This window comes from Sarcophilus harrisii, chromosome 1, assembly GCF_902635505.1.
Source record: "Sarcophilus harrisii chromosome 1, mSarHar1.11, whole genome shotgun sequence".
NCBI classification, from domain to species: domain Eukaryota; kingdom Metazoa; phylum Chordata; class Mammalia; order Dasyuromorphia; family Dasyuridae; genus Sarcophilus; species Sarcophilus harrisii.
This window is the reverse complement of record NC_045426.1, coordinates 504,204,924-504,224,327: the sequence shown is the minus strand read 5'-3', so window position 1 is coordinate 504,224,327 and position 19,404 is coordinate 504,204,924. Positions and strand designations below refer to the sequence as shown.

Sequence of the window (19,404 nt, the reverse complement as noted above, 5' to 3'; positions counted from 1 at the left end):
CCATTTTCCAAGCATATGCCCATAGAGTATTGTACAATCAGTAGTTAGCCTCAAGCGCTCCGCAGTCCTGACTTCATTGCATTGAATTCAATAGTTTCAGCCCTCTACAAAATATTATTAAATTAATTCATTAATTTATTCTCTTCCTCTCTTTTGGCTGCTTCCCCACACTCTTATGTCTCCCTCATCCTCAAAAAACCTGTACTTGAATTTCCACTATCAGCCTATATTCCATTTTTTTTTTTTCTGATTCAGTTCCTTAAGAAAGTTGCCTCTAATTAGTGTCTGCATTTCCTTTCTTTTCACTCTCTTCTAAACCTTCTGCAGTCTAAACTCAGATTTCATCAATCAATTTAAATCAATGATCTCTTGACTGTCAAATCTAATGAACTCTTTTTCTCAATCATCATCCTCTCTGTCTACAACCTGTGACAGTGTCAACCATTTCCTCATCTAGCTCTGTCTCTTCTCCCTCTATAATATTTTGTATAGGAATCTCAACAAACGTTGGGTGCCAAAATGTGGTGTTCTCTTCTTTTAAAATATAATGGTTCTCTGTGGGAGCAGGTTTCCTGGGGAGATTTTCTGGAGGCAGCCTTAGTTTCGGTTCAGAGTAATAATCAATCTAAATAAAGCCAGCTGATAAAATCCAAACGTTTATTTCTTATCTCTTTCCTTGGGCCCTGGATAGCTTTCTTACGGGCCTCAGCTTCCCTTGGTTCCGAGACTAGTCTTTTGCCTCTAGCTCAACTCCGAATGTCTTCAGCCAACACCAAGGTAAAAGTTGGAATGAATCTCTTGTCTCCTTGCCTGGGGCTGGGCAGCTTTCTGGAGAGCCTTTCAGACCAGCCTTGGTCTCAGTGGGGGAAGTGGAGGCCAGCCACCACAGTGTGAGATGAAGTGAATGAATCTGACTCCACCTTCGAGAGTGGGCTTGTGGGCTTCCTCCCAGAGTCTTGTGTCTATCCCAGAATGCCTCTGTGTCTGTCTCCGAGTACTTCTGTGTCTGTCCCAGAGTGCTTTTGTGTTTGTCTGTCCCAGAGTGCTCTATGGCCCTAAGAGCTTCTTGCTTATATGAACTCTCTAAAGGTGTGAACACAAGTATCGTTTCTATCAGTTCCACTTAGTACCTTGTTTCAAGTTCTGGCCCATAACATCTCCTTGCAAGATCAGATCAATCATACTGAACCATGCTAAATTAGATAATTATTGTGTCTATCAACTCTAATGAGTTAACACTTTGTAAGGATTCCAACATCCAAATCCCATGGATTCAGTTATTATTACTAAGCAGATCATTCTCAAATCTATTGATCCATCTCCACACTTTTTACCGATCTCCAGTCCTGAATCACCAGCCATGTTCAAAATTGAATTCATTGTCTTCCACCTTAACAAAACTTCTCCTCTTCCCAACTTCCTTGTTATTGGCCAGGGAATCACCAATTTTCATTGAATTCTGATCTTATTAGATCAGAAGCAAGACTGCAGAAACAGAGAGTGAGAGGAGAGGAAATAGACACACCAATTATCAATTTAGGCATTAGCCTTGCACTTTTCACTCTTATCCCACTCATATCCAATCATTTACCAATTTCTATCAATTCTATCTCTCCTATATATGCCTCCTTTTCTCTTTTGACACTAGCTCCATCCTAGTAGAGGTGCTCATCACTTAATGCTTGTACTATTCCAATAGCCTGTTAGTTTGGTCTTTTCCCTCAAGTCTCTTCCCAATTCCAGTCCATTTTCCATTCAGCTATCAAAATGATCTTCATTTTATCTTAAACTACAAGTCTTACCATGCTATCCTCCCTATTTAGCAAGTTATAGTGGCTTCTAATTGCCTCTAGATCAAATATAAAATCCTCTGTTTGATGTATGTTTGGTGTATGGGAGTCCGGGGGGAGGAGAAAGTGGTTTTAGTGACTTACCCAAAGTCACACAGCTAATAGGTATCAAATATCTCAGGCTGGATCTCAACTCATGTCTTCCTTACCCTAGGTCTGGTATTCTATCCACAGTGTTATCTACCTGCTCCCCTCTGTTGGGCTTTGAAAACCCTTCATAATCAGACCCTTTTCTACCTATCAATTCTTTTTGTACTGGATAAGGTCAGCTAGGTGACACTGTGGATAGAATGCCAGGCCTCAAGTAAGAAAAATCTGGCTTCAAATTCAGCCTCAGATACTTATTGTTATGTGATCCAGGATGAGTCACTACACTTGTCTATCTTTGTTTCCTCACCTTTAAAAAAGGGATACTAACAGGATCTGTCTCCCAGGATGGTTGTGAAGATCAAATGAGTTAATAACTATAAATTACTTAGCACAATTCCTGGCACACATTAAGTGATGGGTAAATGTAAACTATTTTACATTTATATTATATCTCTCTCCAGATATGCTTCAGTCCAGTGATTCTGGCTTCCTTGCTGTTCCTTACACAAGATGCTCCATCTCCCTGCTTAGTGCATCTTCAAAGATTGTTTTCCATGATTGAAATGTTCTCCTTATTTATACCTCCTGCCTTCCCTTACTTCTTCAAATCTCAGTTAGAACCTAACCTTCTGAAAGTAGCCTTTCCCGGCCTTTCTTAAAGCTAATTTTTTCCCTCCGTTATGATCTTCAATTTATCACATATATAAATTGTACATAGTTATGAATGCATCTTATTTATATATAATTGTTCATGAGCTATTTTCCTCATCATCATAAGACAGCTCAGGTATCCTGACTCCATGACCAGGATTATACCCACAATACTACCTAGCTGCCCTGAAGATAGGAACTGTTGTTTGCTTTTCTTTGTATTCTAAACACCCAGCACAGTCCCTAAAATATAGCAGGTACTTGATAAATGCTTGTTAACTTGAATCTATTCAGTGCACCAATATGCCTCTCATATAAAAGGCAGAGGTAATTCGATAGTAGCTAGATAGAGTATTAGACAGGAGTCAGGAAAACCTGTCTTAAATTTGGCTTCAGATACTTAACATGCTGGGTTACCTTTAGGCAAGTAACTTAATCTCTATAGGACTCAGTTTCCTCCTCTATCAAGGAGGGTTAATAATAACATCCTCCTAAAGTATGATAAGGATAAAAGAAAACATTTGTAGAATAGTTTTCAAAACTTGAACCACTATAGAAATGCTAGCTGCTATTTAGAATATAAAGTAAATAACAGACAACTTTGGAGGGGAAAGCACTGGTACTGAGGTCCCCAAGAAATGCACTGTGCAAAAAATCTATGCTTGAGCCGGGTCTGGAAAGAAATCTGGGATTTCAGAAGGGAGAAGTGAGGTAGTGGGAAAAAGCATTAGGAGTATGGAAAACATCCAGTGTCTTAACTTAAAAAATATCCATTTCTTCTAATAGAGATCACAATCTGCCCATGCCTATCCATCCTGTGTGACTCTTGTCCATGAACTCTCAATATTTCAGCATGGGAGTCTCACCCAACAATTTGTAGGCCTTTTGTACTTGTTAGAAAGTATAAAAAAGAAATAAGGGAAGAAAAAAATCAGTTCAACAAAATTGACATCAATTGAGTTTGTGACATCATATGTATCATATTCCTATTCTTACAAAGAAATGAGGGAAGTGCATTTTCTCATCCACTACTGTAATGGGCTGAGGCTTGAGTTGATGCACTGAGGTCCCAAGCACATGAGGCTAAATAGTAATTGGACCATACTCTATTAATATATATGCTTGGAGAAAGAATGACTCCCGCCCACTCTGTGCAAGTCCTGATGTGTTGTATAGAAAATGACGATTTTGGTGGGTGGAGGCAGCGAGGGAGGAAGAAAGGAGGGAGAGATTGCTGGCTGGGTTCGGTTCTGGTGGGTTCTGGTCTGGCTAGCTTCTTGACTCAGCTGCACACATTGCTATTGCCGATTCCCTTCTACCTCTGATCTTTCTTCTTCTCTACTGAGAATAAAAGATTGAAGATTTTCCCCTAACCTGAATTCCTGACTCCAGCTGATTTTAAAATACGTGGTCTTCACACACTACCATCAAGCTTGGTCATTATAATTATGCATTGGCATTTTTGGCTGTTCTTGTTCTTTCCATTTATATTGTTGTATTACTGTGTATTGTTTTCAGGATTTTAATGACTTCTCTCTGCATCAGTGCATAGTTTTCAATAAATTCTTCATATTCTTAGTTTCTTGTGAAGCAATAATATACCAATACAGTGAAATATCAGTTTTTTTATGTTTCCCCAAGCTGTGAGCAGCTACTTTGTTTCCAGTTTTTTGTAACATTAAAAAAAGTTGCTATAAATATTCTGTCATCAATGAAAACATTCTATTTTAGATCTCCTTGGACCATATAACTCTGTTAGATTTCTGAATCAAAGCATATAAAACATTTTAGTCGCTTAAAAAAATCATGATTCCAAATTGTTTTCCAAATAGTTTTACCAATTCATGACTGTCTTTTTTTTGTTTTTTGCTTAGGCACTTGGGGTTATCTGAAGACCAGGGTCACACATCTAATAAGTACTATGTGTCTGAGGGCAAATTTGAACTCAGGTTCTCCTGACTTTAGGATTGGTGCTCTATTCACTGCACCATCTAGCTTCCCCCATAACTGTCAATAGCTAGTCAGACTGCCTTTCGATAGCCTCTCCAAAATTGATTATTCTCATCTTTTGTTATTTTTTCAAATTTGCTGAGTATAACCCTGACTGTTTTGATTTGTATTTCTCTTATTAGTGATTTAAAGCAATCTTTCATATTATTGTAATAGTTTGTAATTTGTCTTTTGAGAAGTTATTTGTTCATATCCTTTGACCAATTATTTCTTTGGGAATGGCTTTTGGTTTTGTATATTATGAGTTGTTAGAGATTTCTTAAATACGTCTTAAATTTCATAAATAATTTTATAGTGTTGGCCTTTTTGATTACTGCTTTCTAAAAATTCTTTGGAAAATTTGGGTTATTTTGAGTCAACTCATTGTTCTGATTGCACCTCCTGGATGTGTCAACCTAGAATTAAGCTTTCTTATCTGACATATTGGGGAAATGAAGTCATGGTATCATATAGTAAATAGTTACCTAAATAGAGCCGAGAGCTCAAATCCCTAAAAACCTCCCTATCCAGGTAACATTTGATATCTACCTAAAAGAAATAGGTTACTTTATATAAATCATTCATTTGCTTCTCCCTGCTGTCTTAAAATTTTTTCCCTAGATGTGGATCAATACATTAAGTCACCAGCATCATGAGATTCAGTCAATCATCAAGCATTTATTAAGTGCTATGGAAAGAAATTCTATAATTCTGTGTTTTAGGTATAAGATTTCTAAAAACATGCTGTTTGTTCTGTATTGATTTGGATTATTCTAAATCCAAGAATTTTTATGCTTCAAAAAATATCCAATTTGACAGTCTCCTCATGTCCTTGGACAGATCTTCCTAATAATGTCATTTTGAGAACAAGGAGTATTTCATAATCAAGATTGAGCAATGGTTCAGAGTTTAGGTAATTATTCAGTTGACAGTTTTCTTGATCAAAAAAACCTTCTCTTAAGTTTTGGCAGATCCTTAAATAATCCTTTTCCTAAAACTGCCCAGTCCCATCTCTTTTTGTAGAGGCAAGAAACTGGAAATTGAGTGGATGCCCATCAGTTGGAGAATGGCTAAATAAGTTATGGTATATGAATGTTATGGAATATTATTGTTTTATGAGAAATGATCAGCAGGATGATTTCAGAGAGGCCTGGAGAGACTTACATGAACTGATGTTGAGTGAAATGAGCAGAACCAGATCATCACTGGACATAGCAACAAGATTATACAATGATCAATTCTGATGGAAGTGGCTCTTTTCAACAATGAGATGATTCAGGACAGTTCCAATGATCTTTTTTATGAAGAGAGCCATCTATACCCAGAGAGAGGACTGTAGGAACTGAGTATGGATCACAAACATAGCATTTCCACTCTTTTTGTTGTTTGCTTGCATTTTATTTTCTTTCTCATTTCTTTCCTTTTTGATCTGATTTCTCTTGTGTATCAAGATAATTGTATAAATATATAACTATATATTGGATTTAACATACATTTTTTAACATGTTTAACATATATTGGATTACTTGCCATCTGGGGAAGAGGGGTGGGAAGAAGGGGAGAAAAATTTGGAATACAAGATTTTGCAAGGGTCAGTGTTGAAAAATCACCATGCATGTTCTGAAAATAAAAAGCTTTATTAAAAAAAAATACAAAACTTGTTGAGCCCTTCTTTGCCTACATCCTGCAGGTTTTCCTTTTTCTACATAGTCAACAATTAATAAAAGAGAGGCTTCAATTAATTCAAAATTAAAAGAAACTTTTTCCGAATGCGGAAAAAGGGTAGTTTTTTAGGTAGATCATTCAACGGCTTCTTATCCCAATATAGTTCCTACCCTAATTGATGCAAGAATCCTTCCTGGTCTAATCTTAAAGAGAAAACAGCAGGACTTTGTTTCAAAAATGATAGTTAAAGGCTGACTGGTAGTAGTTTATTTTTCAGATGAGCTCAAAGTCTGCAGATTTACAATAATTTTTAAATCCTTTCTTAATATTTCTGAAAAGGAAGGTGGGGAAGGACTTTGTTGATTTCTATAATGTCTACTTAGTATGACAGGCTAGGTGCAAGGTACTCTGATCACAAAGAAAAACTGAAGCATCTCCTTCCTCTTTTAGTGTCTTATATTCTTATTAGGAGAGATAAGATGTACATATATAAAGTGTACATATATATATATATATATATATATATATATATATATATATATATATTTTTTTTTTGGCTGAGTCAATTGGGGTTAAATGACTTGCCCAGGGTCACACAGCTAGGAAATGTTATGTGTCTGAGGCTGGATTTGAACTCAGATCTTCCTGACTTCAAGGCTGGTGCTCTACTGACTGTGCCATTTAGTTGCTCCTGAAATGTACACATACACACACATACACACACACACACACACACACACACGGAAATAGTCTTCTTATACCTAACTCCCCGACATGTTCTCTTCAATTGAATGACACTGGTCTTCTGGCCGTTACAAGAACAAGATAATGCATCTTTCAGCTCTGAATATTCACTCTGGCTATCCTTCATGCCAGGAAGACTTTCCTTTCTCCACTTCCACTACTGACTGGCAGGCTTCCTTTACTCTCAATTAAAATCTTATCTTCCACAGGAAGCCTCACCTCATACCTCTTAATTTTAGTTTTCCTCTCTTTTAATTATTTCCTAATTATCCAGTACATATCTTGTGAAAAATACAAAGACAGAAAAAAACCAATTCTGCTCTTATTAGGTTCAATTATGTACTTACAAAGTACATATTGTTTAAATGGAAAAGCATCTTAGAAGGATAGGCCCTAACACCTAGCAACTGAGGGGTGGGTGCTGCAAAAGATAGGGTTTAAGCAAAGTCTTTAAGTGGTCTAATCCAGAGCAGTTTGATTTCTGTCCCTCACACTGGGCTGAACTCTGCAAGTTCCTGGCCTAGATTTGGGTCTCTACAAAAGTAAATAGCTGCTAGATTCAGGCCCTTCCAGCAAGATACAAAGCTCTGTTGGTTCATAGTGGCAGAATTGTAATCTCCTATAAGGTCTGGGATTCCTGCTTTGCTAATTTCTCTGCATGCTAGACTATAGATGCTTTTTGCTGAGAACTAGCTCTCTGGCTACAGTCTGAGCCTTAGCACTGCTGATTCCTGAACTTTCTCCTTTCTTAGTATTTAGGATCCCTCTTCTCTTAATACCTAGGACTACCTAGCTGTATCATAGGGCACTATGCCCTGGAATACAATTCATATTGTCTCCAATGTAAATTAATAAAATTGGCTTATTCATTTCCTGCTATGAGATTTTTCTATTTTATTAACAACTCTCTTGAGTTTTATTTAGCAAAATATTAGCAAAAATTAAACATATTAAAGTTCAAATTATTTTTAGAAATATTTCTTGATTTGGAAAAAATGTTTTATTGTTTTTTTCTAATTGAAAAGATCACCAACAAGTTGAAAAAAAAAGACATGAGAATTTCATTTAATCTAATTGATTTAAAGAGGTCTATAAGTGATTTTTTGATTCTGGACACTTATTTATACATAAAGAAATGTTCTTTGAAACATCAGGTCCAACAGAATAGTAATTATCATTCTTGTGAGACAATAGCACATAAGTAATGAAATTAATGGTAAAAATGACTAAGATATGCAAATGGATTCTTGGGTAAATATGAGAAAATTAGGTACCAACATATAATTATTAGTACTTAAGGGGCTTTTCTAAACCTTCTTGCCTTTTATCATTCTCTTTATCATATAACTGTAGCAATAGGAGAAAAAATATTACTGTTTAATCATATAGTTGTAGCAATAGGAAGAAAAAATAATACTTTTTAACAGACTTCATTGATGTCTGTACAATGCAAATTGGCATTTATTCAAACCTTATCATCCTATGTGATTCTTGTTCATTATCCTCCTATATACAATTCAGAGAGACTAATACAATATACAAAAGGTCTTTCTCTAAGTGTTTTAATGTTACAAGGGTAAGAGAATAGCATTAGAGACCCATTATTATTTATTATTTCTCAGTTTTATTACATATGCATCTCTTTTAAAGATATCTTTTACACCATTTCTAAGCAAATAATTCATGGTCATAGCCTATTTATACATTCCATTACATCCATCCACTACACTTTGAATGACCTGCAATTTTTATTATTTGAAAAGCATATTATTCCATCATTCACATATCCTTGTGTTGTTCAAAAGATGTGCACCATTGTTTCAGAAAGAAACTTGAAATTGTTGAGAATGCTGTGTAATTTTTCATATAACAACAATCATTCTCCTTTGTTGTTCAATTGTTTTTCAATTGTGTCTGACCTTTTATGATCCGTCTGAGGTTTTCTTGGCAGAAATACTAAAATAGTTTGCCATTTCCTTCTCTTGCTCATTTTAAAATATAGGTAACTAACTTGCTTGGAGTCACATAATGAGTATCTGAGGCCAAATTTGAATCAATGAAAATGAGTCTTTCTGATTCCAAGTCCGTCGCCCTATCTGCAATGAATCTGCTCTGTGACTTTCCTGCTCAATTCTACATCTAGCTTATTGTTAATCACCATTATTTGTATTAATGGACAGGTCAATAAATTATCTATCTAAGTGTATATCATAGTCTAGACAACAGATTTTTTTTTCCCCTCATCCATTTCATTTTCCTCTATAAACTGTTAGGCTGCACTTTGAACAATTGCAGAATTCATTTTAGAAGCTTTGTTACCTGTTCCAAGACTGAACTAAGCACAATGTAATCTACAAATGAGCATTTAAAATTGTAGTCTGCTACAGAATATCATTTGTGAACACTAACATATCTTTCTAATATTTCTTTCTATTTTTAAGAATGTTAATGTTCTTGAAATGTGTATGAATTATCTTTGAAGATTTTGCAGTAATAGCAAAGTAGCTATTATTGCCCTTTTTATGTAATAATATTTCTCTGATTTTTTTCCAGTTGTCCAGTTATCTTCATCTCTTTCATATACTTTGAGAAGCAAGGTTCTTGGTACCCTCAAGTTGCACTGCCTTCAGAAGAGACCTTTATATATGCTTACTGGGGTTTAGTTGTTCTTCTCATCTTTATTTTCTTTAATGCCATTTCTATTTCCTTGTGCAGCAGACTGGGACTGGGGCATGTTAATAGTCCCAAAGTGATGGCTCCACTGTCACAGACGGAGAAAATAACTTACAAAAATGCCAACAGACTAAATGCATTTTTCATTTGTTTTATCTCTGAATGTTTTCAAGGTGATTTGGATTAACTGGACTAAGGTTTTTGGAAACTTGCTTCAATTTTTTTATTCACTTTCCATCTAGGGGACATTTCTGCCCTAAATATCAGGCTAAGGCAGTTTTAGTTGTGCTGGCCTCATATCTCTTTTCTTTTAACTAATAATTGGCTTTGCCCTTTGCTCTAACAAGCTGATTATTTGAGACATAATTTAGAAATAACTCTCACACCTAAAACCAGTTGAACCCTATCAAGATATAGTGAATTTCAATTTTTGTGATGTTATCTTGTATTTACAATTTTCATGATTGATAAACACCAGGTTTCCATATAATATATATTTTTGGTCTCTTTCATTTTTGATCCTGAATCAGATTTCCAAAATAGTTTTTCTGCCATTCTTGAATACTAAATATATGTTAATTTAATTTTCAAGGCCTTAATGAACTCTTCATAGAACTTCTCTATCTTTTTATCCTTTGCTTGTTTTTTGTTTGTTTGTTTGTTTGTTTTTTGGCCGAGGCAAATGAAGTTAAGTAACTTGCCCAGGATCACACAGCTAGGAATTGCTAAGTATCTAAGGCCTAATTTGAACTCAGGTCCTCCTGACTTCAGGACTGGTATTCTATCCACTGTTCCACTTAGCCACCCCACTCTTTTTATCCTTTGCAAAAGAAATTGGCACATAAGCTGGAATTATGTTCAGATTGGTCTTTCTTGCTCATATGCATCATAGTAAATACTCGAAAAATTATGTGATTCTTAACACTCTTTGCCCCCTTCTCTGGTAACTTGTAACTACAGAAGCAAAAAGAAGTTTTATAGGATTGAGGATTACTTTGTATCTTGTCTTGATAAAAAAATTCATCACCTAACTATATCTAGCCATATGAAAAGATGCTTCAAGTCATTATTAATCAGAGAAATGCAAATTAAGACAACTCTGAGATGCCACTACACACCTGTCAGACTGGCTAGAATGACAGGGAAAAATAATGCGGAATGTTGGAGGGGATGTAGGAAAACAGGGACACTAATATATTGTTGGTGGAATTGTGAATACATCTAACTATTCTGGAGAGCAATCTAGAACTATGCTCAAAAAGTTATCAAACTGTGCATACTCTTTGACCCAGCAGTGTTACTACTAGGCTTATATCCCAAAGAGATCTTAAAGAAGGGAAAGGGACCTGTATGTGCAAGAATGTTTGTGGCAGCCCTCTTTGTAGTGGCCAGAAACTGGAAACTGAGTAGATGCCCATCCATTGGAGAATGGCTGAATAAATTGTAGTATATGAATAATATGGAATATTATTGTTCTGTAAGAAATGACCAACAGGATGATTTCAGCAAGGCCTGGAGAAACTTACATGAACTGATGCTGAGTGAAATAAGCATGACCAGGAGATTATTATATACCTCAACAACAATACTATATGAAGATCAATTCCGATGGACCTGGCCATCTTCAGCAATAAGATGAACCAAATCAGTTCTAATGGAGCAGTAATGAACTGAACCAGCTATGCGCAGAGAAAGAACTCTGGGAGATGACTAAGAACCATTACATCGAATTCTCAATCCCTATATTTTTGCCTGCCTGCATTTTTTATTTCCTTCACAGGCTAACTGTACAATATTTTGGAGTCTGATTCTTTTTGTACAGCAAAATAATGGTTTGGACATGTATACTTATTTTGAATTTAATTTAAACTCTAATATTTATTTAACATGTATTGGTCATTCTGCCATCTAGGGGAGGGGGGAGGGGGAAAGGAGGGGAAAAACTGGAACAAAAGGTTTGGCAGTTGTCAATGCTGTAAAATTACCCATGCATAAAACTTGTAAATAAAAAGCTATTAAAATAATAAAAAGAAAGAATTCATCACCTAATGAATAGTCTCCTGATAATTCTCTCTGTATTCTTCTAAAACAGTATCATTCTGCTGCTGGAACATACCCCAAATATATATGTCTCTTTCTGTCTTTCTGTCTCTCTCTCCTCCTTCATTTATTAATTTTTTCTAACATTTCTAAACTATTTCTCTCCCTCCATGCTGCCCAAACCTGTACTAGAGAAGGCCAACATTTGGCACATATATATGTATTATATATATATATTATATACTATATAATACATAGTTCCATATATCAGTCCTTTCTCTGGAGGTGGATCACATTTTCTTCATAGACTCTCTGTAGCTGATCTGAATATTCATATAACTCATAATAGCTAATCATTTACATTTATCCTTCGAACAATACTGCTGTTATTATATACAGCTTTCTCTTACTTCTGCTCTTTTCCTTCTTCATAATTTCATGTAAGTTTTTCTCTGTTTTCCTAAAATCAACTTACTCATCATTTCTTAAAGCACAGTAGTATTCCATTGCAATCATATATACAACATCTTTAGCCATTCCCCAAATGATGGGCATATTACCCTCAAATTTCCAATTCTTTGCCACCACAAAAAAGTTGCTATTAATATTGTAGAACACATTAGATTCTCTTCTTTTTAACCTGAAAACTTGAATATATAGTTTTATAACTCTCTGGGAACAAACCAGATGGCTCCTCAAAATGGGTGGATCAGTTTACAATTCTACTAACAGTGTTATCATCCCAATTTTTCTATATCCTTTCCAATATCTGTCATTTTCTCCTTCTATTATTTTAGTCAACTGATAAGTGTGAAATCATATCTCAAAGTTGTTTTAATTTGCATTTCTCTAATCAATAATAATTATAAGCATTTTTATATCACTATATGTAGCTTTGATTTCTTCCTTTAAAAACTGCCTATTCATATCCTTTCATCATTTATCAACTGGGCAGTGATTCATATTCTTATAAATTTGGCAAAATTTTCTATATATTTTAAATGTGAGGTCTTTATTCAAGAAACTGTTTATAAACTCCAAGTCTTTTCAGAGTTTGTATTCTACTGGAAGCTTTTTTAAAGCCCAAAGTCACCAACATTTCATTATCAAATATTAAAGTTCTTAAATGAAAATAAATTTCAATTGATCATACCTTTACTTTTTAGTAGCTATAATCAATATTTTTAGTCTTTATTACATGTAAGCAAAACATGTTTTACTTACCAAAAAAATTTAACTGTTACCTACTGTTTTTTAGAAGATTGATTAAAGAAATTCCTTTGAAGTTCAAAAACTTTCCTGTAGGATAAAACAAACTCAGCTTGCTATAAGGGGACATCTATAAACTGACCACAACCTAGTTTTCAACCTTTATTTTATACTCATACTCTTCATAGTCTCTAAGCTCTAGTTAAAAGGGACTACCGGATGTTTACTATAATCCTGCACTTTTAGACCTCCAGACATTTGTGGGCAAACTATCTATTGTGACAGTAAAGAATTTCTTCATTATCAATGTCTATTGGAATTCTTCTCTTCCTTGAAAGCCTAACTCAGTGCCATCTCCTCTATGAAGATATCCCTGAACCTTTGCTAAAAGTTATTTCTCCTTACTCAAAAATTTTATGACACTGTGGAATTCTCATTTGCCCTAATACACCCTTATATTTTATCACATTTACATGTACATGTTGTGTTTCCCCTACTAGATCCTAAGGTCCTTGAGAGTACTGTATATTTTTTCCCCTAACTTTGTAAGCACAATATTCAACACAGTATCCTTATACAGAAAAGATGCTTAATAAAGGTTTGTTAAAATAAACTATAAATCAAGGACGGGGGGGGGGTCTTTATTTTTCACATATAGAGAACTTAGCATATCATTATCTATAAGGCTAGCACTCAATACAAACAATTTTTTAAAAGGTTAGGAGTTTTTTAAGCTTCAAAAAATACTTAAAATCCAAAAGAAAGGCTTGGCCATAATTAGAAAAAGAGAATGAGCTTGAAGGAATTAAAGAGGAGGGCCTTTGAAGGAGTTCTTGCTGGCACTGCCTCAAGGTACTTTCTCAAACATTATAACCACTATAAACACGCATGTAACTTCATCAGAGGTTCTCCAATGATGGGCATTGAATGCTAGGGATTTTCCTAATTTCTCTACTAACAATGCCTTTTTAGATTCAAAGAGGAGCATTTGGAATTAAATATTATAAACAAGAGAAATGCTCTAAGTCTGAATATTTTACTCTTAATATTTACATTAAAGATAAACTTCACAGTCCTTGATAAGATAAACACATAATCATTTTTAATATAAAATAGAAAAACTCTGCCACGCAAAATTTTATTTAAACATTTAAGGGGATATTTCCAGCAATGTGAAACAAAGTTTTTTATTTCTTCTAATCTGTGACAACCATAAATCTCCAAAATAAAGTTCTTTAAAGTAAAGAAAATAATAATCTAAATAACAAAATAATAGAAGTATAAAAGGAGAACATGCTAAAACTATGTAAAATATTTTCTAAACAGATAATGAAATATTGGTAAAGAGGATTTCAAATTTCCATAGAGGATATTTTGTCACCATCACAAATTTAAAGATCAAAACACAACTAGAATGACATAAAGCAATACATAAATATCTGTGCAAGAAGGTACATAATAAGATTATTTCTTTTAATGAAGTGAAAACATTCCAGAGAAAAACTCTCACTAATAATTTACAGTAAGGAATAAAGTTAACTTGGATAAGAGAAAGTATCAGGTAAGAATATGCTAGAATATTGGCCTGCTATTCAATCTTATGTTAAATTATGTAATCTTAGGTAAATTATTTAATCTCACTGGGCCTCAATTTCCTACTTTATGAAATGAGGAGAGGGATTTATTTGTCTTTAAGGTATTGTCCAGTCTTAAGTCCAGTAAGTTTATAAATAATTAGTTCGGTGATCTAAACAACAGTTTTAGGAGTCTATTAAATGATTTCTTAATTTCTGATCCATTCTGAATCACATTTAGAAATAAATAATATCACCAAATACATGCAATTTATTACAATTTGTCAGGCATAAAGCGTCTTAGAAATGGGATAGATCCACTTTCCACAATGAGCCTCCATGATTTAATCTGTTCCAGATCTAAAATACCTAAAATTTTTAGTTTGGAGCTTCAAAAATATATTAACAGATTCTAAACAACTATTTCTCAGTGAAATCTTTTAAAAGCATTAAATTCTCTTGTCAATTTACTACCTCAATTGTAGTAATTGATCTAAATATCAATAATCAGAGACTCTTAAATAAAGGAAACAGATACAACCCCAAATCATTTTATTGGGAAAATATGAGTACAGAAAAGGGATGGGGAGAAAAGAGCTATGGGTTAAAGAAAAAATTATGATAACAAAATGATCAAGGTTGCTTTATCGAAAAAGAAAATTTCAAAAATAGTGAGATCCATAAAAACATACATACATGTATATGTGTGTGTGTTTATATGTGTGTGTGTGTGTGTGTGTGTGTGTGTGTATACACACACACACACATATCTATATCTATATATAAAACATTACATTCTGGGAAAGTAAGTAAATATTTGAAATATACAAAAATTCCTAGTAAGTACTGCATATAATTTTGACTGACATCATTTTTAGATGATAAGAAAATTATCACTTTAGCCAGAAACAACCAATTTAACACTATGAAATACTGATATATAACTTTCCTCTTCTATTAAATGAACAAATCATTTTATTGGGAAAATATGAGTACAGAAAAGGGATGGGGAGAAAAGACCTATGGGTTAAAGAAAGAATTATGATAACAAAATGATCAAGGTTGATCAGAAAAAGAAAATTTCAAAAAATATTCTACCTGTGTCTGAATCTCGATCTTCATTTCTTGACGGACTAATGGTAAATGGAAGTTTACGCTTCATAGATGATTTCTCTTTCATCTCTTTCCCCACATCATTCCTATCGACTTTTGGAGTTTTGCTATAAGATGAAATCTTTTCTTTACTCTATTTGGAAAAAAAAAAATGTTTACAATATTATATCAGTGCTGGTACAATGATAATTTTTAAAAGGCAATGTAAATAGAAGTAAAATAGCTTAAATACTAAGATATGAGTTTGGGGAAAATTAAGACTCAATCAGTAATTCTGGTATACAATTATATAGGCATTGAAACATATCACATAGATTTCTGTATCTTCAATATTTAACCAATCTATAGGAGGGTGGGGGGAAGAACAAGCATGAACATTGGAAATTGGTACATAATTGATCTAAATATCAATAATCAGAGACTCTTAAATAAAGGAAACCCCAAACTAGTGCCCAGCACATATTTGGTACTTAATAATTTTATGATGAGTTTGAAGATAGTTTGAAAGAAGGGGAAAGTATGAACTGGAATGACCACAGTCAAAGTTCCCTGCCACATAGTTAAAGAAGTGTCACAAAACCTAAATGCAAAATGGTACCGTTGAAGAACTGGTTGGGATTGGGGTCAGGAAACCAAGGTTTCAATTCTTTCACTGCTATACCCTCAGTTTTCCTCATTTATAAAATGGGAATAATAATCATTTTCACAGGGTTTTTAAAAAATCAAATAAAGCAATTTGCACACAGTTCTGTGTAAAGCACATAGGATGATATCTGGCACATAGTAGGTACTATATAAATGCTAGTTATTATTATTTTAATATTGTATAGCGCTAAATATATATTATTATTGTTTCCCCCACCTATAAAATGGAATACTTGCACTATTTGTCTCATGGCGCTATTTCTAGGCAAAACACTTAAACATACTTAAAACCCTATAAAATTGGTAACTACTTACTCTGAATCCAGCTACAAGAATTTTCAAACCTAATGAGCTACCATGGAATAGGAACAGGTATTACCTCTACTTAAAATAATAATACCTAAATGTTAAAGTGCCCTACTGGAAGTAATAATGGTGGTTATGACCCAAACTCTGCTAACATCCAAGTGTCACATTGCTCAGATAAAGCTAGGGCTATTTGCTTTGTATGGAGAACAGGAGGACAATTTGCACAGTAACAACACTATTGTAAATATAATAAACTCTGAAAAACTTGGTAACTTTGATTAATATAATGACCAACAATTCCAAAGAACTCATGATGAAATATGTTTTCCATGGGGCAGCTAGGTGGCGCAGTGGATAGAGCACCAGCCTTCTGGTTGTGTGCCCAATTGTGAGACCCAATTGTCCCCTCCCTCCCCAAAAAAGAAATATGTTCTCCATATCAGAAACAGAATTGATGGATTCAGAGTACAGACTGAAGCAAATTTTATTGTTTTTTTTTTCCTCCTTTGGACATGGCTAAGTGGAAATGTATTTTATATATTTATATTTTTTGAATCACCTCATTGTTGAAAAGAGTCAAGTCCATCACAGGTAATCATCACATAATCTTATTGTTGCCGTGTACAATGTTTTCTTGATTCTACTCACTTCACTTAGTATCAATTCATGCAAGTCTCTCAAGGCCTTTCTGAAATCAGTCTGCTAATCATTTCTTATAGAACAATGATATTTCATCACATTTTTGCATATATGGGTCCTTTTCCCTCTTTTTATTATCTCTCTGGGATACAGACCCAGTAGAAACACTGCTGGATAAAAAGGTATACACACAATTTGATAGCCCTTTGGACATAGTTCCAAATTGCTAAAAGAGAGACTTTTACACAGAAAAAAACTGAATAAAAAAAAAATCAGCCAATAATCATATCCAGTATTCTCTTGAAACTCTCAAATGAAAAGCAATCAATTACTTTTCAAAGCAGCCCATTCTGTTTTTTTTTTTTTTTTTCAGGGCTCTTAAGATTTTTCATGTCATTAAAACAAGATTTGCTTTTATAATTTCTACCCATTGCAAACAATTCTGATTTTTGGAACCAAGCTAAACAAGTATAATCCCTCTAAGGGTCTTTGAAATACTTAAAAGATATTTATTATGTCTTCTCTAAGTCTTCTCTTCTCCAGCTTGAATATTTTGCTATTTTTTTTCATATTACTCATCTAGTTTAATTGCACAGACTCCTATAACTGGTGTAAATTTGACAACGAAAAATTGAAGACTGTATATACAAATAACTGGTTGAGAAAGGAATGGTAGGAATAAGTTGTATTTTTGCTCTACAGAAAAATATGTTTCAGACAAAATTACTGCATGAGAATAAATCTCTGAAGGAATAGTATTAGTTTGGGAAAAAAAAAAAAAAAAACCCAAGATTTTGAGTTTCTGTAGTAAGACTACCTGAGTTATGAAATAGTATCATCTCTGAACACCTGAAATTAAAGAATATCCAAAAGGCAATGAGATTAGATACAATGGCAATCATGAGCAGTTTGAAACAATTATAAGCAAAGGATTCATGTAGGGAGTCCAAAATTTCCTAGAGCAGCTGAACCAGGTTAAATTGCAATTAGGAAATGTTTAACAACATAAAAACATAATACAACACAGATAATGTTAATTTGTGGTTTTCTAAGTTACTTTGTGGCCAGAAGGTATTTGATGCTATTTGACTTTGACACCACCAATATGAAAGATGCTGTCAAGGAAATCCATAAATGAAAAAGACAGAACTGACATGAAGCATGAAGGGGTATTCAAAAATAAGTGAGGACCTCTTTTCCCAAATAGTCCTCCTGGGGTGAACTTATGGGCTCATATTAACAAAGCCACAAGTAATGAATAGGCTTGGAGTTTGGAATATGGATTGTTGGGAGTTATACAAACACTGATGAGATCACAGAATAATATAGGTTAGATTGGGAGTGGATAAATGAAAACATTTAACTAAAGTAGCTTGAATTATATTCTAGTGCTGCAAATCTAACTTCACACAATTATAGAATCTCAGAGATAAGAAAGATAAAACAAAGGCACACAATTATAGAATCTCAGAGATAAGAAAGATAAAAACAAAGGCACACAATTATAAAACCCCAGAGATAAGAAAGATAAAAGATAAAACAAAGGCAGTCTAGTCCATTGGATTGTGAAATCCCTGAGGTCAAGGAGCTTTTGCTTCTTTTTGTATCTCTAGCACTTAACACAGTGCCTGACCAGTGCTTAAAGCACATCCTAGTACTTAATAGTTTACTGAGTAGTGCAATCCAAATAAAAATACCTTCCTACAATCATGCTCAACAAGACATCATGCAGCCTGCAGCACTGATTGGATTTTTTTGCGGTATTTTATTGAATCTCACACTTAAACAGGATCTCAGGGATCACTTAGTTCTATACCTGAATAAAAATCTCTACAACACATTCAGGATCCAGCCTTTGAATGAAAACCTCCAATTTTCTAGAAATCCAAAAGTTCTGTTTATCCTCCTGAGTTCTTTCACTAATTCTCAACTTATAATCAATCAATAAGCATTAATTAATTAAATATTTACTAAGGTTCAGGCCATGTGTTAAATGCTGGGGACACAAAGAAAGGGAAAAAAAGAATACCTGCTCTCAAGAAGCTTTCATTCTGATGGGAGAGACAGAATGTATAGAAATAGGTACATACAAGATACAGAATAGATGGAGTAGACTGTTTCCCTTAAGGTGGAAATCTCTGGAAGCTAGCAGGACCAAGAAAAATTTTCTTGCAGATATATCAAATTCAACATGTTCAAAATAAAATTCCCAA

At 34.0% G+C, this 19,404-nt stretch overlaps 1 protein-coding gene across 6 annotated transcripts in view; it reads right to left on the bottom strand.

The window, feature by feature from the left end:
* Positions 1-19,404, bottom strand: part of ANKRD12 (ankyrin repeat domain 12) — a 173,980-nt gene that overhangs the window by 89,831 nt on the left and 64,745 nt on the right. For all 6 annotated transcript variants that reach the window (XM_012541541.3, XM_012541540.3, XM_023496243.2 and 3 more), the window contains one exon: positions 15,584-15,731. In XM_012541541.3, coding sequence (XP_012396995.1) covers positions 15,584-15,731 — 148 coding nt within the window. The remainder of the gene's footprint in view (positions 1-15,583; positions 15,732-19,404) is intronic.